The 20,381-nt window shown below is 55.6% G+C and overlaps 1 protein-coding gene across 2 annotated transcripts; it reads left to right on the top strand.

Annotated features, from left to right (window-relative positions):
• The first annotated feature begins 140 nt into the window (after nucleotides 1-140).
• On the top strand, nucleotides 141-20,270 carry ZNRF1 (zinc and ring finger 1). 2 transcript variants are annotated; one of them, XM_066557230.1, is made up of 5 exons: nucleotides 141-894; nucleotides 17,798-17,893; nucleotides 18,527-18,632; nucleotides 18,726-18,816; nucleotides 19,188-20,270. In XM_066557230.1, exons 1-4 carry the CDS (start codon nucleotides 450-452, stop codon nucleotides 18,781-18,783), a joined length of 705 nt encoding a protein of 234 aa, XP_066413327.1. In that variant the 5' UTR covers nucleotides 141-449; the 3' UTR covers nucleotides 18,784-18,816; nucleotides 19,188-20,270. The 2 variants fall into 2 exon arrangements, with proteins under 2 accessions (XP_066413327.1, XP_066413326.1); XM_066557229.1 differs by having other exon boundaries at nucleotides 149-894; nucleotides 18,965-20,270.
• The last annotated feature ends 111 nt before the right edge of the window (nucleotides 20,271-20,381 follow it).

Below are 20,381 nucleotides of genomic sequence, written 5' to 3'. Positions count from 1 at the left end.
GCCCAGCACCAGGCGGCGGCCGCAGCGAGGCCGTGCCCGGCGCAGCGCAGCGGAGCGGGGCGCGCCGCCCCCACCGCCCCCGCCGCCCATGGGCCGCAGCTGATCCGCGCCCGGCTCCCGGCCGCGCCCCGGGCACCAGCGAGGCGGGCGGAGCGACCCTGCCGGCGTCCACCCCCCCCATCCCCCGCCGCTCCCTCCCCGCTCCGCGGCCCCGGAGCCCTCGGCGGCCTCCGCCGGGGGTGACGGCGGTGGCGGCGGCGGACTCGGGGCGCCCTCGCCCCTGCGGGCCCGGCGGGGGGAGGATGCCTGGGGCGGGGATGGGTTTTCGCCCGTAGCTCCCCGCGCCCCCCCGCTTCCTTCCGCCCCCTCTCGCCTCCCAGCGGGGGCGGCGCGGCCCCGTTCCCCGCGGGGGGCTGTCGCTCGGCTCCCTCCGGCCCGGCGGTGCCCACATGGGGGGCAAGCAGAGCACGGCGACCCGTTCGCGGGGCCCCTTCCCGGGGGTGTCGACGGATGACAGCGCCGTGCCGCCGCCGGGAGGAGGGGGGGGGCCGCCCCCCTTCGGCCATTACCGGGCGGGCGGCGGCGGCGGCGCGATGGGGCTGCGCAGCCGCTCCGTCAGCTCGGTGGCCGGGATGGGCATAGACCCGGCGGCGGCCGGCGCCGTCCCCTTCGGGCTGTACGCGGCAGCGGCACGGGCGGCGGGGGAGGCCGAGCGGGCCCCGGGCGGCGGCGGCGGCGGTCCGGGCTCCGACTCCACGTACGCCCATGGCAACGGTTTCCAGGAGACGGGAGGCGGTCACCATAGAGACGGGATGCTGTACCTGGGCGCCAGGGCCTCGCTGGCCGACGCGCTGCCCCTTCACATCGCACCGCGGTGGTTCAGCTCGCACAGCGGTGAGTGCCGGCTCCCCGGAGCCTTCCCCTGGCTTCCCCTCCCTCCGTGGGTGCTCGGGGGCGGCGGTGGGCGCGGTTCGGCCGGGAAGGGCGAGCTGACCCCCTCTTGGACCCTCATCCCCATCCCCTCCCCGGCACAGACGGGTGGGTGCATGCTGAAGCTGGCATCTGTGTCAAGGTCAAGGGAGGAAGGGGTTGTGAAGGGAGGAGGCTTTCTGGAAGGGAGGTGTTTTGGCTCTAGGATATGAAGCAGTGGATGTGGCACCCCCACCCCATCCCCCCTTGACTTGGGGGACAGTGGTCTTGAGGGTGCTGTAGCTCAAGACCTTGGGTTTTGCAACCAGGCTGGTCATCTCGTGTCTCTTCTGAAGGTATGTAAGGGCTGCCGGTCAGGTGTAGCAGTTTCCAGCCTTAGAAACTGGGAAAGAAGCATAGAAAGCCTTTGAAAGCAAGGTGTGGGGATCTTTTTTTTTTTCCCTTTGTTTTGTCTGATAAAGGGCCAGGGAAAGGCCAAAGTGGGTTTTCTCTTTCAAGCCAGCTGGCAGGGTTGTGCTGCTTAGGAGGAAGCAGAGGAGGAACTGCCTGCCTCTTTGACAGGGCTGGGGAGCCAGCTGGGCTCTCTTACGGGAAACGTGTCAGGCTATGGGAAGGGGCAAGGTTATCCCCTTCACCCTCCTGGCTGGACTCTTCCATGTGTCCTGGTGTCTGGAGAGGAGCTCTCCCTGCAAGCAGGGCTGTGTCACTGACCTAGTTTTGGCTGGGTACAGGGAGCGAGGTGGGAGGTCCTCCCTTCCCCTCCTGGCTGGAGGGGAAATCATTTCAGGGATGTCTCCTTGTATTTCCTGGAATAGTCTGGGATTTCTCTCCCACCCGTCCCCCTCGCAACTGCTGTGTTCTCCTTGTGTGACGTGGTCTGGGAATTTCATAATATGCCTTGGGACAATGCCTCATTTTCAGGAAGGCCTGAGACTGAAGCAGTGGATAAGAATAAAGTGCAAGAAGAGTCTCGTGGGGCCCATTTTCCTACTTCTTGGGAAAAAAAAAATCTTGGGATTTTTTTTTGCTTTGCCCAGTCTCCAAGGGCTGCTCTTCTCCATTAGATGGAAGCTCTGTGTCTTGCATTGCATCCCCAGGTCTGATTTCTATTGATTTGGATAAGCCAGGTGCTTGCCATGCTCCCTGGCAGATGGAGAGGGCTGGCATGTGGCACCAGAGTTGAGACCAAGTGCTCCTGCAAACTTTCTTGTTCCATGACCTTGCACAGACTGTGCTGCTGCTCTGGTTTCTAAACATAGAGATGAAGGCACAGCATCCTTCCAGGTATTCTACAAGCCTCTGTGGGAATGAGGGCCAGGGGGGCTTCTGCTGTGCCTGGTGCTGGAGCAAGGAGGGTCTCATTACAGGAACACTCTGCAGCTCACAGTGGTTGGTCAGAGAGTATCAGTTACATTTTAAACTGCAATGCTGAGAGGCAAAAACCTGTTCAGAAAAATAAACCATCTGCAAAATGGAGTAAGCTGTTTTCCAGCCACTGGAGTGAGTTAGTGCAGTGCTGCGAAGTTAAACACGGTGCCCTTGAAAGATTGCAGTGTGAGCTGTGGGAAGTGCTGCAAGAACTGGGTTTCTCTGGTGCCTCTTTTGGGGCCCTCTGAGAGCATTTGAGCTGAGCTGAAGCGTGCACGGGCAGCAGTGAGAGCTGTTCAGTCTGTACCGAAGCCTCTCCCGGTGGTGGTTCTTCGTTGCTAATTAATAGCAAAAGGAGTGGAGGATGCTTAAAAACCCTTTTGAAAACTTGTCAGAGCTCATTTAACTTTTGCACTCTTCTTCTCTTAGTGTAAGAAGTTAATGAAGGATTTGGAGACTGCAGGGAAGGGGGGAAGTAAGCTACCGCAAGATTGCTGAAATTCCTGTTAATCTCCCGTTGCAGCTGGTTAACCTCCAGCAGGGCAGTCAGGAGCTACTTGCGTCTTCCCCCCTGCCTCCCCATCGACCTGCTCCTCTCGTGGTGCTGAGCCACTCCATTAGCCACTGGAAAGTGCTGAAGCAGCAGTGCTCTGGTAAATGGAGAGGAGCTTTGACATTGCTGCGCGTGACTGTCCCTGCTCCTTTGGAAGGATGGCTCGAGGGTGGGGATGAGGGGACCCGCCGACGTGAGGCCTGGGATCCCTGGGATCTGCCTGAGCTGCTGTACTACTGAGGAGAGGAGCCCCCAAACTCTGATAACAGGGCTGGAGAGTGGATTCTTGCTCTGCCTGCCCCTGTCTGGAGACCTGGATGGTGCTGTTCTCTGCATGTGGGTTGCATTCATGTTTTTTCAGGGAGCACTTGGGTTTGGGGGATGAGCTGGGAGTTCAAAGTCCAACCTGAGCTCCGTGGGGTCCTCAGTGGGACAGTGAGGAGCTCTGACTTGAGGGCAGTGATAAGGTGCTGTTGTTGCAGCAGCGTGCCTGTGATAACGGGAGCACACAGATAGTCTTGGCGCCTCGCTGCTTCCTATGTCTGCCATGCAGAGTTTCTGTGCCTCTCCAGCTGCTTCATGGCTCATCAGGCCCCTCAGCAGGGACCCTGAGGAGTGAGCTGGGGCAGGCTGAGCTCTCTTCCCTGGTTGGTGTCCCTCCTTCCCCTCTCTGCAGCTGAAGGCCTGCAGAAGAGCTAGGTGTGCCTGGGGAGGAAGAGAGGAGCATTGTGCTGAGGATTGTACAGAGGGAGGGTGCAAAGTGGTCCCCAAAGCCAGTGAATGCTGCAGCATCACTGTAAGGTGCTGTGCATGGGGCTGGTCAGTGAGAAGAGCCCACTGCTGATTCCCTCTGGGCTCCACTGTGGCTGCTGGGATGCCTGAATTGGGGCAGCAGTGAGACACTGATGGTCCCTAGCCCGTCCCAGGATGAGGGCAGGAGAGCCGCTGCTCTTGTGACCAGTGAAGCCTACATATACCTTCCAAATGGGGTGGGCAAGGAGCTCTGACATTTATGATGGAGCTTGTCCCTTCCTTTGAGTGGACAGCACCTCTCTGGGCGAGTCCTGTTTCCTCGTGGGGATTTTCCCAAGGCGTGCCTGCCTCACACAAGCAGTGTAACTGTTCTAGCACCACCTGAAACTGCTCTGGGATTTCCCTGTCTGCCCAGGGTTTCTGAGATCTACTTCTTGACCTCCGTGAGTGGAAAAGGCACATCTTGCACAACTTTGGAATTTGCCTGTAGCACTTGACCCTGCCTCTGTAGGTTTATGACTATTTGGGAGTTCTCAGTAAAGCCAAGGATAGTGAGAAGAAGGGAGAAAAGGGAGATGTGTGGTTTAGTGCTGCATGTCTCTAGCTTTGTGTGGTTCTCTCTGTCTCTCATGTTATTCATCAGAGGATCTAAGGGAGTTTGCAGAGGCTGTAAGTAGCTTAAAGTTTATCTGGAAATCCCACTCATCACCCAAAGCCCTTGAGTGAAGCTCTAATAAATCCATATCTCCTTGTCTGCTGGGTAGCCCAAGGAAACGCCTAGCTTATCCTCCTGTGCAGTACCACCAGGAGTGTCACAGGCTTGCTGTGCACTGACAAAGCAAGCTGTTTGTCCTGGATGTTGGTAGCACCAGTGTCAGGAGGCTTTCTTTGCCAAATCAGCTGCTGTGTTCTCAGCAGCACTTTCCTGGAGCAGGATGCCCCAGCCTGAGAAAGATGGGAGGGATTTTAATGCAGAGATTGCAGCCAGGGTGTTGGGCTGAATCCTTCTCCAGGCACAGTTTGAGAGCAAAAAAGGCTGGAAGTGCTCTTCAATCTGGCTCCAGAGTAATGGGGTGGGAAATAGAGGTTTGTTGGAGGGTGAGCTGAAGGTGTGTGCGCACACCTGTGTTGGGCAGCCCCAGTCTCTGCAAGCTGGGAAGAGGCCTATCTGTGGTGAACCCTTGCTGTGCTCCAGCAGCTTTGAGTCCCGAGCCTTTTCTCGCTGGTGCCTGGCAATCCTTGCTCTCCAGATAGTCCTGCCATTGAAGTCTCAACACCAGAATGAGAAGGCTGAATTGTAGCTTGCTGGTCAGCTGCTCTCAGCCCTGACTGTTCTGCCACCAGTGTCACCAGTGTGTTCTGGGAGCTAACATGGGCCCACTGTGTCCCATGGTGTATCAGGCACAGCACTGCCAGCTGCTCAAGGGAGGTGCTCATCCTGCTCTGCCCTCCTGTGGCCTCACCTCAAGTCTGGTGTGCAGATTTAGGTACCACAATACAAGGATATAAAGTTGTGAGAGAGCATCCAGAGGTAGGACTTGAAGATAGTGAAGGGTCTAGAGAGGAAGCCATATGAGGAGCAGCTGAGGTCATCTGGCTTGTTCTGCCTGGAGAAGAGACTGTGGGCTGCACAATGAGCAGGACACTGGAGGGTCAGCACCGATCTCTGCTCTCTATGACCACTGGCAGGATCCAAGGGAGCGTCATGGAGCTCTGCTAAGGGAGCTTTACATAGGATGTTAGGAAAAGGTTTTTCCCCAAAGTGTGGTTGGGCACTGGAAGGCTCCCCAGGGAAGTGATCACAGTGCCAAATCTGACAGAGCTCAGAAAGTATTTGGACAAGGCTCTCAGGCACATGGTGTGATTCTTAGGGTTGTCCTGTTCAGGGCCAGGAGTTGAACTTGATGATGCTTGTGGTTCCCTTCCAACTAATCTATGTTTCAACATGCAGACATCATATGTGCTTCCCTCCCCACTTCCAGGAGCTGGGCCAGGGGAAGGGCACCCCAAGGTCTGCACGAACTTGCCATTCTGAATCTATTTTTGCTAGTGGAAATTTCCAAAGATGACTGTCCTCAAACCATCTTTTTGTGGGTTTAGTGCTGGTTACTGTCTGACAGCCAGGTCAAGCACCTGCATCACTGCCAGACCTGTGGATCATTTGGGAAGTGGGTGCAGAAACAGTCCTGATGACTCCCCACACTGGTGGTGTTCAACTGTTGGGCTCTCCAGGTCTGGAGAGGATGCTTTTGTGCTTCTGCCCTTTCTGAGCCAGCTGGGCACCGTCCACCTGGGATGGGGCAAGAAGCAGAGGCTACCTTGGAAGATCAAAGTGCTGAACACCTGAAGATGGGAGGCTCAGCGGCAGCTTTAATGCACACCCAGGTTGGAGCTGAAGTTGGAGTGCGTCAACGTTGGCGTTGTGCGCGCGGAGCCGGCGGTGGCGGCAGTTATCTTCAGGCTCCAGTGAGAGCGAGCTCAGGCTGTCTCTGCTCTGCCTTTGCCTCCCCAGTGCCCTCTGAAATCCCAGCTGCTTCCCTCAGGAGCAAGGCACCAATTCCTGTGCACATTAACTGTGCTCTCTGCTCTATAAACCTGTGCATAAATCAGCATAGGGTAGCTGGGTGCCCTCTCCCTCTTGCACTCATGTATCTTCTAGAGATGCTGAGGATGATGCTCTCGTGCTCCTGGGCTGACCCACTTCCCAGCCAGGATTGTCTTCCCAGCCTGTGACGTAAGTTTATCCCATGCTGGTTTGTTTTGCTGAGATGTTTGTTCCGGTGACTGGAATAACCGTAAAGGCTCCTCTTATTTATTAATGTGCTATTAAGGCTTCTCTCTCCTCTCTCTCCCGTTCACTGGCCGGAGGATCAATCAGATACAGACATCTTTGGTGGAGGAGCAGTATCAGGCTGGCACCTGGCCAAGGCAGGCGCACAGAGTCATGGGAAAATGCTGCTAAATGCTGAAAATTAATTTCAAGAGAAGCACAGGGAGGGAGAAAAGCCCACTTTGGAGGAGGAGAAAAAAAAGCTTTTTTTTTCCCCCTCCGATGTAATATCTCATGTGACACATCAGACAGGCAGCAAAGGGCTCTTCAGATAAATTCCCTTTGCAGGGACCAGTCTTGTGGTGCCCCAAGCAGATGGTGGGCAACCACGAGGTGCATTTCGTGGCATCTGCTGCTGGTACACCAAAACCCCAGATGTGCTGAGTACTTGGTTTTGAGTAAATGTGACCTGGCTTTCTCCTGGTTCCCTTGAAAACTGAAATCACAAGGGCTTGGGAATGATGTGCATGAGCAGCCAAGTGATGCTGTAAAGCAGCAGGCCTGATGCAGAGCACTTTGCCCACCTGCTTTGGCCTGGCAAAGCATCAGGGTACAACAAGCCTCCCCCTGTAGGGACACCAATTTTTTAGTTTCAGATAGAGCAAGACTGGTTAAAGCTGGGCCTTAAATGTCTTCCCTGCACCAGTTCCACCAGGCAGGTTTCAAATGGGGGCGAACCCACTGGGGGCTTGAGTCCCCCCCAGGGGTGCTCCTGCTGTCCCTTGCAGGTGCTGTGTGCCTGAATGCTTTTGCTGGGTGCTTTTTGATGGGAGGCTGCTGGAGGTGCAGCTTCAGGAAGCTCTGCTGCCTGGGGCCTCTTCTCGTGCTGCTGCACAGCGTTTCCCGTGGGCAGAGCCCGGCTGCTGGCAGGTTTCCTGCCCTGCTGGGCTGCAGGCAGGGGAGGGAAGTGCCTGTGCTGGGGGGACAGGGTCTGCTTCTCCCTTGTCATGGTTTAACTTTCCAGCCCACTGCAGGTCTGTAGAATCTGGGATTTGAGGAAGGTGGAAGGAAAGGCCAGAGAAGCAGCAGGCAGATCTTCATGACTGATTTCTGTGCTGCTGGAAGGGAGCTTGATACATTGTGCTCCCTGCTGTGGTCCCTGTGCCTCCAGGTTTGTGCCATGTGCCACCAGCTGAACCTGAGCAGGTGCATCACTCAGACCCAATGTGGGTCTGTGGGCAGCTGGGGGTGTTCATCCAGGGTGTGTTTTGCCACTGGAAATGGTTCCTCACCATTGGAGAGGCTGCATTGCACATCTGAGGTGAAGCTGACCCTTCTCTCCCCTCCTTCCCTATAGACCAGAGCTGGCCAGCATCAGCACCAGGTTGACCCTGCTGGTGTTGTGGGCTCAATGAGCTTGGGAAATTTGTGACTCTCTGTGCTTGTGCACACTCATGTAGCTGTGGGGTTCCCAGTGGCATGAAATTAGACTGTGAACGGTCTTGTGGCACTTTGTAGAGAAGCAGAGACATGCTGTAGAAATATTTACCTCTTGCTAGTTTCAGCAACCCTAGCAGAAATTTCCCAGGGTTGTATTATTCCCAGTTAGCACCCTTGGTTAATTGAGTTTATGTCAAGTTATGGCCACAGATCCAGAGAGACTGTCACCTGCCAGGCACAGGAGAGGGGCTGGGACAGATCCTGGTGAGGGAAGCAGTGCAGATGAAGAATGGAACTGAAAGCTGCTCAGAGCAGTTTCCTGGCCCAAGCAGGCAGGACGGCGTGACAACAGTGGGTATTTTTAGAGGCCAGCTGCCTGCAACACAAGAGGGGGAAAGCTGCAGTCAGGCAGGAGAACTCAGTGATGCTCACCCTGTCCCACGTCCCTGCCCAGCATTTTATTTCCTTCCAGGATGAGGCCATTGGCGTTTCCATGTCCTCTGTGTCTCTTTGCCTGTTGCTGCCTTGAAAGCTGCCTTGCCTTCTTTATTCTCCCCCTGGCTTTCACCATGGCTGTGAGTTTCTCTGATCACAGCTCAGTGATTTGAGAATGGTGCCACAGGCTCTGCTCTTCACATCCTGGATGGTTGCATTACAGCTTGGGCTGGTGGGCGTTTGGGGGATTGTTTTTTGGAGAAGCCTTTGTCACCAGTGAGGGGAAAGCCTGCAGTTTCTCCTGCAGCTGGGGTGATTGCAGTAATTCATTTGGGAGCTCTTTCTACAAGGTGATGGAGCTGCACTTCATCAGAAGCGCTGCAGCAGAATTAGATCCACCTTTCAATCCATGCATCCGAGGCCTAGACATCTGTAGCCAGGGAAAAGGAGGTGAGGTTGGCTCTAGGCAGATGCCTAAGTTATTGTCTGCAGGGAGGCAAGTCAGTCTGGGCTGAGATCAGTTTTGGAGCCAAACCTCTGGTAAGCTGGTGCTGAGCAGGACAGGCTGAGGCTGAGCACCCTGCCTTGGCTGCCTTGGCATTTCAGCTCATCCCCAGTCGGATCTTGCTGCTTCAAAACAAATGTACATTTGCTTATTTATTGTGCCTGATTTCACAGCCCTTGAAGTCTGCTGTTTGCCTGGATCCTACCCTTCTGAGGGGGTTTTTAGATGCCTTTGATTTCTTTTTGCTCCCTGTAGACAGGTACAAAACAGGTGGCACCCTGCACCCAGTCCTGGGTGAATGTTTCATGGGAAGATGCTGCTTCACAAGGCCCTGCCTGGCTCTGGAAGTGAGGTTACACTCTGCTCCTCTGGCTGTTGCCTTTTGTGATGGGGAAGAGAGAACTTCAAACCCCACAGCTGGATTTTTGTCATCTACAGCCCCACTGTCTCCTTCCTCAGAAGGAGCCCTTTCCATGTTGGAGGTTGGCACATGTTGAAGCAAAAGGACAGAGAAGGTGGGGCACCTGGGCAGGGTTGTTCCTGCCTGTGGCACAGTGTGCAGCCCCTCCTGCCTCCTCCAGCAGGATCCAGCATGGGCAGACCCTGCCACTCTCTGAGGGGCCCATTCCTCTGAGATGCTGTGCTTTGTGTTTGGAGGGCTGCAGAAAGCTGGCTCTGTCTGCCAGCCTCCTCCATGCTGCAAAGGCAGCTGGGAAGCTCTGGAGTGGTATATCCCCGTCCTCAACATAGATCTTCCTTCCAAATCCCTGGCCTTTGGCTGTCAGAGGAGTGCTCATGCTGCCTGTGTGGGCAGCTTGGTGCTGTGGAGAATCCCTCCCCTTCTGTGCCAAGTACAACAGAGGAAGGTGATCACCCCCAGCTTTGCACCTGCTTTTCCCCCTTCCTGCTGTCCTGGTAGGCTGGGATATTCACTGGGTATCCCTCAGCAATCACAGCCTCTCCTGGGGAGCAGGGAGATGCTCTGTGCTATGCAGCCCTTCCTTCCATGTGAGGGGCAGGTGAGGTCAGGGCTTGCTCTGCAGCATGCTCCTCACTAAGGTTTTTTTTTCCAGTAGCGGAAAAATTTCAATTTTTTTTTTTGTCTTTCTGCAGAAATAACCACTGTGAACTGTCCACAAGTGTTCCCTAGCCATGCACTGCTTGTGGGTGGGTGCAGCTCTGTGTGTCTTTTATGCTCTGATTGCTGCCCACTACATAAAAATTGCTCTTTCTCCACCCCAAAAAGCAACGTGTCATCCTTTCTATGCACCCCAGTGGTTGAGGATGTTGCACTGATGGAAAACAGTTGCCTCAGTGATCCTGCCACCATGGCCCAGACACAAAGACACCCTCCATGGTGCTCTTTATGCAGTACTGCTGTGGCATGCCTGGGGAGGAGGTGTCCCAGGAGCTGTTTGGGATCACTCCCTGGCTGGAAGGGGCATGTGGGTGCCATCGTTGCTTGGCCATACTCCCAGCATCACAAAGCCAGGGCATGTCACTGTGTGCCTCTGGAGTGTCCCATCATCCTCTCCAGAGATCATCTCAAGATGAGGCACGATGGAGCCTCGGCAGCATCAGAGCACAAGTTTTCTGCTTTGGAAAAACCCAGGGGTCAGGAAGCAACTCCCCCCATGGAGTCAGAGCCAGCTGGGTTTGGGAGTGGCTCAGGTCAGGCTTTGGTGTTTCAACCTTTCCAAAAGCGGGAATTCCTCTGGCAGCTCCTCAGTGCTGGAGCCTGGCGGTGGGGACTCCGTGGGTGCCTCCCCAGCGGATGTCTTAGTCAGAAATGACTCACCCCACCAGTCCCCACGTGACACTGCCTTGCTGCTCCCTCCCAGCCCTTGCCAAGCCAAAGTGCCAAATTCTATCCTTTCCTGCTCTGATTTCCAAATTGCTGCATCCCAATGTGCTGCCAGAATGCTCCTTCATTTCAGCACCTGGGACCCCCTCGTCACCCTGCTGGCTCTGTGCATCTTGCAAATGATTGCTGCCCACAGCAGGGCTTTGGCTGGGCCTCCTCCTTCCCATGAGAAACATGTGGGAGGAAAAAAGCAGGCATTCAGGCAAACCCTTTGGAAATTCCCAGGTGTGCCTGCAGGATCCTTGTCCGCTCTGGGCAGTGAATTTGAACACCTGAACGTCCCTCGAGAGGTGTGGAGGCAGCACCAGAGCATCCCTGCAGTTCTCCTGAGCCATGCCATGGCCCCAGGCCTGTTTTGTGACTAGCAGGAGCCCTGGATAGGTTGTAACTTGGTAAATCTGAGCCCTGCAGCCCGACAGCAGGAGTTGGAGGTGTTAATGCCTTCTCTGGGCTATCACCCAGGACCCCTCGCTTAACTTTGCTCTTCTCTGGGGTGCTAAAATTAGCTTTGGGCTACACATACTTATGAAACCTGTTCCCAGCAGCTGGGGGAGTGTTTCTGCAGTAAACTAGGACTTGCCAGAAGACAGGGTGACCCTGAGAAGTTGCCTTTTTCATCCAGACTGGGGGAACTGATCCTGCAGTATAGCCTGAGCTATATGAGGGAGATGATCTCTGCCTTTAGCATAGGTACTTCTGTTCAAAAATTGCAATTGCAACCATGAAAGGGTCAATATTCAAACAATGTCAGGCAAGGAGGGTACTTGGTGTCTGGACATCCAGTGACCATATAACCAGGCTTCTTTGTTTTGTAAAGCTTTGGTGTGTCCATCTGCTGAGAATCAATAGCTTTGGGTGCTCTGGAGCAAATGTTCCTGTGGGGTTCCCTCTCCCATGTCTCCTGCTCCTTTCCAACTCTCCAGCTTTCCTCAGCCCCAGAATTGCAATCTGTTCTTCTTCCCATCCTCCCCCACCACCTCCATAAGAACCCAACTGGCTAAAAAAGAAATAGCTTTGCCTCCTGGCTTGCAGCAAGCTAGCCTTGGGTTTCTGTGGTGTGGTGTCACCCAGCCCCTCTGCTCTGTGTCCTGCATCTCTCTGACCCCAGTGATTTCCCTACATCCCACCTGAAGCACTCATGCCATGTCCTTGCTGCTACATCTCCTCTTTGTGGCTTTAGTCAGGTGGGAGTGGGCACCTGGAGCGGTGTCTCCAAAACACAGTGCCTTGAGCATTAGGATTGTGCTGCCCTTGGCCAGCTTTGTGTTCCATGGCACGTCCCTGCCACCCTTGGCTGGTGTGTGGCTGACCTGACAGCAGACAGCTGCCACGTGTGGCCTTTGCCAGGAGCTACTGCACACCAGGGACAGCTTTTCTTAGACCTTGGAAAACCTGGCCTTGTGCTGAAGCAGCTTCTTTTTGGGGTGCTGCTTTCATATTACAAACATTCCTTTTCTCCCTTCTCATCAAGCTGAACTGACTCAATCAGCAAGGAAGTGGTGGGGTGGGATGGGGATGGAGCAAGACCATCCCTCTGCCAAGGCAGCAGAAATAGTTGAGTTTCTTTCTAGGCACTGCCATCCAGAGATGTGCCATCCAAATGGTTGAGTTTCTTTCCAAGCCACATCCCCTGCTTGGCTGATCATCTGGGGCTGGTTCACTGGCATCCCCCAGCCCTGCCTCCTTCCATCCCCAGGAAGGTGTGATATCTTATTTCCACCCTGGACCCATCCTTTATGCTCTCCAGCCTCTCTGCAGCCTTGAATGAGGAGGAAGGACGCTCCCTTTTTCGAAGCTGGCAAATGAGGCAGCTTAAGTGCTTTACTCTTTCCTGCCTACGTGTCCCTGCTCGTGTCAGCCCTTGTGCTGCACAATAGCCCAGCATGGTGGAGCTCACCCAGTGCCTTGAGTCCTGCTGGGGCAGCAGGGCTGCCTTGGACCTTGGCTCCTGCCTCTGCCCATGCAGCTGATGCCAATTCCTTCTGCAGGGGGAGGTGGATCCTGGCCTGTGGGCACTTGGTGCTGCCTCCTGCAGCATCACCCGAATGCATGGCTGAGGCTGGCAGAGCATCACTTCCCTGGTGGGCTTCTACTCGTGAGGGGACACTCATGGAGTCCTCAGCTGCCAGGTCCCTGCTGTGCCCCAGTGCTGGAGAGGTGCTCTGTGCATCCATGTGCCATCTCCAATGTGCTGCTCTGTGACCATCACTTTAAAAAAATGAGGCTGCTTTAAACCCAAAGGGAATTTATTTTCTCGGAGATGTTGGGTCTGAATATCTTGGCTCTTCAGATTTCCTTCATTTGGCTGGCACAGAGGATAACTCCTCCCTGATCCCTTCTTCCCTCCTGGGGCTGTGCTGGAGCCCTCAGGGGGGAAGGGAAGGGGAGGACTTGGAATCCCTTTGCCTCACCCAACCCTACATGCTTCAGACTGACCAGCTGGTCCTTCAGTCTTTGCCTCTTCCTCAATCATTAGTCTAAGTTTTTCCAAGATGATCCATGTATTCCAGCTTCCACATGCTGCTGGTTCAGCTGGCAGTGTAAGGGAAGCCTGGTGGAAGGTGGGATGCTCATGGTTTACTCAGCAAGGAGGAGGCACCAGGACTCCATGCTTGGGCCAAATATTCTCTGGTTTTATCTCATGTTTGGATGCATCCTCACCTGGTATAAGCCAGCTCCCTTGGCTGAGAGCCCAGGATGCTCTCTGGAGACATGGAGATGGGCTGTGCAGCTGAGGTTTCCAAATCTTCCATGATCATCAGGCAGCCTGGAGCTTACCCAAGCTCCCTGGTTCTCCAGGTGTCCTGTGGGGTGCTGGGCACCAGGGAAGGGATCCCTCCTGGGTCAGGCACATTTTGGGGAGTTTGTGTTGCTGCCTCCACTCACAGGGCTTCTGGTTTATCCCGTGGCAGTAGTGGGAGACTGGGCAACCAGGGATCCAGTTGGTGAATGCTGTGTGGGCTGCTGTGCCTGGGCTGCTGCTTCCTCCTGCCTTCAGGGCACATCATCCCCACCTGTGTCTTCCTCCCACTGCTGGAGGTGCTGTGCAGTGGAAAAGCTGCTGCTCTCCATGTCAGCCACCTGCCAGTAACAGAGCCATGGTGTCCTTCTGCCAGGGCTGCTCCTGATGGCACCATGGTCTGTAAGCAATCTGCCTGGAGGCACACCCAGCAGGAGGAGGGTTTGGCAGGTGAAGGTAGACATGGCACATGCCTTTCCCAGGGAGCTGGGACAGGCTTGCAGCTCCTGTGGACATGGTCTCACCCCCCCCAAAGGGAGCAGCCACTTCTACTCACAGGACATGGCGTGGTTGACCCTGTTGTACTGCTCAGTAGACACAAGTGATGGGATTTTCCTATCCCAACTCCAGAATCAGCTCTATTTGGGATACTTAGAAATGGGTTGGAAAAGTGTCTCGATCCTGGCACCATCACTAAATTCCTTGCAGTTCTGTGGCATGCTTTTGGCACTGTGAGGGTTAACCACCAGGCTTTTTCAGCATTCATAGCACTGGGTGGAGATTTTCAGAGGTTCCCAGCTCTACTGTGCCCAACTCTCTAAAATTAACCATGTAACCTTCCTAAAAATACTCAGAGGGTAGTAGCCTCTGGAGAGCACCAGCGCCACTTGCTCCTGGTTTCTAGACCAAGCCATTGGAGAGATTAGATCACCTGCCAGCCCATGTCTCACAGCCCTGGAAAGCCCTTGGCTTTCTCAAAGTCTCCTGCAAGGTGCAAGAGTCCAGGTCTCAACCTGAACCTGCCTTTCCAAGCCAGCCCCCTTCCTGCAGCACCCTCCTCTTCTTCACTTACTGTTGTTGGGAGCTGGTACCTGCCCACACATTTCTGCATGAGGTGACAGTGCCAGCTTCAGGTTTAATGTGCCGTGGGCAGGAGCATCACCAGCTGCACCAGATGCCTTGGAAGGGGGGAAGTGTCCATGGCCTTTCCCTGGAGCAACCCCCGGGCCTCCCCATGGGTGTGGGAGGCCCAGGCAAGAGGAATAGCTGGGCCCTTCCTTTCTTTTTTTTTTAAGGCATGTGGGAGGAGGACATAAAGGGCTTGAGGAGGAGGGAGGGAGCTGAATTTTCCATGAGCAGCTGTCAAAATGTAATCTCCTGCGTTGCTCCGGCTGGCAGCTTAGGCAGGATAAATTAACGGGGATTTCGGGGAATGTGGAAAATACCATGGCCTGGAGGGGGCTGGCCATGTGGAGAGCAGCTCTTTCATTCTTTCATCCTCAGGACAGGCTCCTGCCTGAACTGTGAAGGGATGTTCCAAGGCACCGGGCTTGGTGCCTGCTGCTGTTTGATGCTGGCTGTCCCCTGATCCCACTGGTTCTCTGCCTATCACCTTCACCCAAAGGTCACCTGAAGAAGGGGTGGGGAGTTCACAGCTGCCTCCCCTTCCCCACTGCTGGTGGACTCCTGTGCCTGCCATGGAGCGAAACACAAGCAGTTGCTTTTGCAATGTCAAGTATTTGTGCCGACAGCTGGGGTGCAGGGCAGCCCCCTGCCCTAGGGGCCTTTCCACACCAGCTCCTCTCTCCTGCTCAAACTTGGGAATTTATGAACTGCATATTCATCTTTCCTTTTTTCCCCCCCTCCATCTTGTGAAATGCAGAGCCAGAAAAGTGTGTGTGTGCTTCTGCACTTGGCTCAGCCCCCAGACCTGTCTGGCTGGAGGATGCCACATAGGTGGGGGCTTGAGCCTGGGCCCCTCTGTCTGCCCAATGTCCCCACGTCCTTGCCACGGGGCTGTGGTGGTGTCAGGAGTCCTGGTGCCCCAGCCAGCTGCCCAGGGAGCAGTGAGGAGCATGAGGAGTGTTCATGCCAGCTATTTATAACCGTGCTAAAGCTATCCCAGCTAGCAAATAGGCCTGGAGATACAGCAACAGCCGCTCGCTGGAGCCTGCAGAGGACCCTGCTTGTTGCCTGGCCCTGCTGCTTTGCTGGCAGCCATGCCCTGGCAGCCACAGACCAGGCAGTTTCATCTGGGGCCTTTTCCCTTTACATTGGTTGCACGTCTCATAGGATCCCTTCGGGTGCTGCCGGAGCTGGCAGATCTGGGACAGCTGTTTAAAATAACACATTGGCACAGAAAAGGGGGGACCAGAGGAAACGAGGTCTGCCCACACACAGCACAGGGAACAGTACTGAACCTCTACAAATGCCGTGCCCTGACACAGAGGTTGCAGACAAAATGCCTTTTCCAAAGGGAGCCCTTCACAGCCGTTCCAGGGAGTTGCTGCTGGAAGCAGTGCCCAGAGCTCCTGGCAGGGACCGGTGCCGGTGGCGCTGGCAGCCCATCCGTGCCAGGCAGGAGCAGTTCAGGCGGGGACAGGGCCAGGGCCAGGCGGGCTGCCAGGGGAGAGGGGCACCAGGAGGGTGTCTGGCAAGGGGAGGCCGGCTGGGTCTTGCAGCAGGCAGCCTGGGAGGCCATCTGAGCTATCCACGCTATAAATACACCGGGCGGGTAAACACTTGGGAGGAGGAAAAAACCAGCGACTTCAGCTAATGGGCACGGCTGCCACAAGGTATAAATCGGTCAGGAGTAAAATTAGGCTGGAGAGGAGGAGGCAGATCGGTGCTGCTGCCCACGAGGCCCTGGCTGCAGCACTGCCCTATCGCCTGGGGCTTGGTGCAAATGGGGCTGGACTCAGAGCAGACACCCTGTGGCTCAGCCAGGCTGGGCAGGGATCTGTTCCCAGAGTGGCAATGCTGCTGGGCTTGAGGGCTCCATCTTTTAGCAGGTCCTTTTAGAGCCAATCCCATACCATCCATAGTGCTTATCCTTGCTGCACCCTCCTGGGAAATAACGACACTCTGGAGGGGCAGGATCCAGGGATCTGGGAAGTGAACTGTATTTATCACTGCTGCTAATGAGGACTGGAGTGTTGAGAAGTTACAGGGGCTGTTTGCACAGCAGAGGTCTGAGCTGCCTCTCCTTAAAGCCACCCTGTACTTTGTCTCTTATAAGAAGCAAAATAAAAAGCCCTGTCCACATCCACATGGTGGCAAACAAGAACCTGATTCATCCTTAGATAATTTGTGTACATTCTTTTTCTTTTCGTTCCTGAGCAGCCTTTGCATATATATGAAGAAAGCTCTTAAGCAGCACTGCAGTCAAACCTGATCTGCTTTTAGAAGGCAGATCCTTAAATTACCCTCTCCCTCTCTGCAGGCAGGGAATTGCTGGATATTCTGGTGCAAACCCGTGGTGGTGGCACGCGCGTGTTCGGCTCGAGATGCACTGCTCTGCTGGGCAGTGACAACCCTCGTGGCCTTGAGCTGGCTGCAGTGGAAGGGCACAGAGTCCCAGAGGGGTGACCTACAGGGCTGTTTGGGGTTCTGCTCCTTGTGACTTTGGGGCTTACAAACTGCATTTGGGGCAGCCTTGCTCAGTGGGGCTGGGGCCGATGGTGGTCTGCATGGCTCGAGCAGGTGTGACACTGGTGTGACACCCTGGCACCACCCCAAGCAAGGACACAGAGCAGATCTGGGCATCCCATGCAGCTTCATCCAAGAACCCAAATCACCAGGCAGGGCCAAGGTCAAGCTGGCTTATCAGCCTGCAGTGTCCCCCTGCTTCTGGGGAAGCAGGCTGGCATCAGAGGGGTGAGCACCCACTTCACCCCTGTGAAAAGCTGGACAAAGCAGACATTTGTGTTTGAGGCTCCAATCTGCCAGTCCTGTGCTGAAGCCATAGAAAAAAACTCCTTCCTTGCAGCTTTTCTGGCTCAGCCATATGGTGCTGAGCTCTGGCAGCAGGGACAGCACTGTCCAGGCACAGGGACGTGCCCATGCACTGCCAGTGTCTCGGTGCTGCGTGCCCCAGGCTGCTGCTCGCCCTTTAAGGCCTGGCAGCAGCTGATGGCCACGTGTGCACTGCCTTGGCACGCTGTCCGTGCCCTCTGCGCGGCGGGCACAGGGACGGCCAGCACACCAGCTCGGCAGCTGTCCCTGTTCGGTGGCTGTCCCCACGCTGGAGGCTGCTGGTGGCCGGCACAGGATGAGCGGGTGCCCAGTGGGTGCTGTGTGGGGTGAGGGTCACCATGCAGGCAGCAGGTGAGGGGCTGCCCGCTGCCGTGCCCCACCATGGCCCCAGGGATTCCCCGGGATGCAGGGTGGACGCCTCCTTCTGCCCTCGCTAAGGGCTCGCCTCTCTGCTCTCCTTCCAGGTTTCAAGTGCCCCATTTGCTCCAAATCTGTGGCTTCTGACGAGATGGAAATGCACTTTATCATGTGTCTGAGCAAACCTCGCCTCTCCTACAACGGTAAGGGCCAGGCTGTGTGGGGGACACAGCGTCCTGCCACCCTGGGATGGCTCGGGGTGGCTGAAGAGACATTTGCTGTGGGCAGGCGGCTTGGCTGGGCTTCCCAAGAGGGCTGTGCTCCGGCAGGATGGTGCTGCTCCACTCTGCTCCCCTGTCATGGCTCAAGCCTTGCTCCTTTGCTTTCAGGCTCCTTTGTAACAGCCCCCTACCCCGAGGGGGCCCCCTCCCCTCCCCTCGGTGCCAGAGGGAGCCCTGCTGTCCCGTGTCTCCCTGGGCTGCCCCCTAAGGGTCATTGCCTTCCTCCCCTCCTTGCTGGCCTTGAGCACTGGGCTGCAAGCTCCAGCTCCGGCATCTCCCACCTCTCTCCTGACCACTAGTGTGGGAGTGATGCTCAGCCCCTACTGGTTGGTGATTTTTGGAAGCCAGGGGTAAGGGTTGTGTTACTCCAGATGCTCCAGACCCATGTCCCCCCTGTGCCTCCACATGAGCCTCCTGCCAGTGTTTTCCAGCACTGTTGCCATTCCACCCCATCCCGGCTGCCCCCGCAGCAGTGACCCTGGGCTCCACTCCATCCCAGGGAGGGGAGTGCTCTGGTGGTCCCTGTCTCACTGCTGCCCTGTCCTCCCCTCCCAGATGACGTGCTGACCAAGGACGCCGGCGAGTGCGTGATCTGCCTGGAGGAGCTGCTGCAGGGGGACACGATAGCCAGGCTGCCCTGCCTCTGCATTTATCACAAAAGGTACCATGAGGGGACAGCCAGGCGGGTGGCAAGGGGACAGGCATGCACACCTGAGGCTCAGCAGCACGGTGGTAACATGCTCTCCTCTTGCAGCTGTATAGACTCATGGTTTGAAGTGAACAGATCTTGCCCAGAGCATCCTTCTGATTGACCTGCCGAGCGTACTTGCTGACTTCTCTCTAAGGTGAGCCTGTGGTGGGCTGCTCAGAAGGGACATTCCCATGCTGACTTTAAATCCAGGGCTGGAAGTGAAGGACAGGGTGGGACAGGGTGGGACGTGACAGCCAGGGCTCCTGCTCCTCACCCGGGACGGTCTCTCTCTGCCTTTGCAGGGCACCTTGCTATACCTGCTGTACCTCCTCTCCCCGTCCCCCCTGCCCCGCCTGGAGTTTTGGGCTGACTTTAAATTCCTCGAGAAGACAAAAATAAAACCCAGAAACTTGAATCCACTTGGGACAACGGCGCAGTTTTTATTTTATTTTATTATTTTTATTTGTTCTGTTGTTTTTCTGCTTTCTGTTTTGTTTTGTTTTGTTTTTTATTTTAATTTAAAAGACTTAAAACAAAAAGAAACATCCAGGAGACGACAGTGTGAGAAAAGCGGAGCGACCTGCTCTCCCCTCCACAGCCGCTGGTCACCAGGAGAGCTCTGCCTGCCAGGGAGGCCCCGGGGACGCCCTCGGCCGAAACCCTGCCATGATGTTTGGCTTTTGTCCCCGAACCGAACGGGGAAAGCTGCCGGGGGACAGCCGGCCAAACGGAGCACGCGGCATTTCTCACCGGCAACCCCCCCACCTCCCACCCGGACTCGCCCGGGGGCTCTGCTCGGTTTTTTTGCACTGACTAAACGGGAAATTCCTCCTCTCTCCTATCTCCCTTTTGGAGATCTCCACCCCGGGCCCCGGCAGCGTTGAGATGGGGACTCTGCCCCACGCCGGGAGCGGGGACACTGCTCCCCCCTGCTGAGTCGCAGGGGTCCGTCTTTCAAGTGTTTACAATGAGAAAAAAAAAGGAAAAAAAGGATAAAAAAAAGAAGAAAAAAAGAGAAAACGGACAAAAAAAAAAAAAAGAACAAACAACAAACCACAACTGAAGCTTCGTGTTGACTGGCGTGTTCTTCAATTTGAGCTTCCCTGCCCCGGTGATGTTTACAGACTGGTCACTCTTTAACTCAGCTATAACCACTCAGAGACTGGAGAGCTGCAGCATCCCCGCCGCCCCTCCTGTGCCCCCTCGCCGGGCTCCTCTTGCCAAAACTTCCTCCCCTCTTTCTTTTCCATCGGCTTTGGGTTGGACCCTTTTGAGGAGGGTATGGGGAAGGCCCCAGTGGCCCCCTGGATGCTCCCAGCCACCCCGAGTTGCAGGGGTGGCTTTGCTGGAGGTGCCAAGATGGTGTCATTTCATGGCAGTGACCCCCTCGCCCATCCCCGTCCCCTCCTGGCGCGGCGGGCGCGTTTTCGTTGGTGAGACCTCCCCTGCCGGTGGCCGTGCCCCTGCGGGAAACCTTTCTGTATTTATATATTAAAAAAAAACGGGGGAAAAAAAGAGTTCAGAGCTTGGGGGGAGCTTCCTTCATTAGTCAAGGTGTTTTGATATGGTATTAAAACAATGTTCAATAAAACATTCACTGTTATTTTATTTCACTGGCTTTCTTGGTGAAGCAGATTATGCCAGTGGGGTGCTGGAGCCCCCCCACCCATGCCAGTTCCCCTTCTCTGTGCCTGCCACGTGGGGATGGCCACAGTGGTG

The sequence above is a fragment of the Molothrus aeneus genome, chromosome 11, assembly GCF_037042795.1.
Source record: "Molothrus aeneus isolate 106 chromosome 11, BPBGC_Maene_1.0, whole genome shotgun sequence".
Lineage (NCBI taxonomy): Eukaryota > Metazoa > Chordata > Aves > Passeriformes > Icteridae > Molothrus > Molothrus aeneus.
Note: the sequence above shows the minus strand (reverse complement) of the source record. Positions and strands in the feature narration are given on the sequence as shown.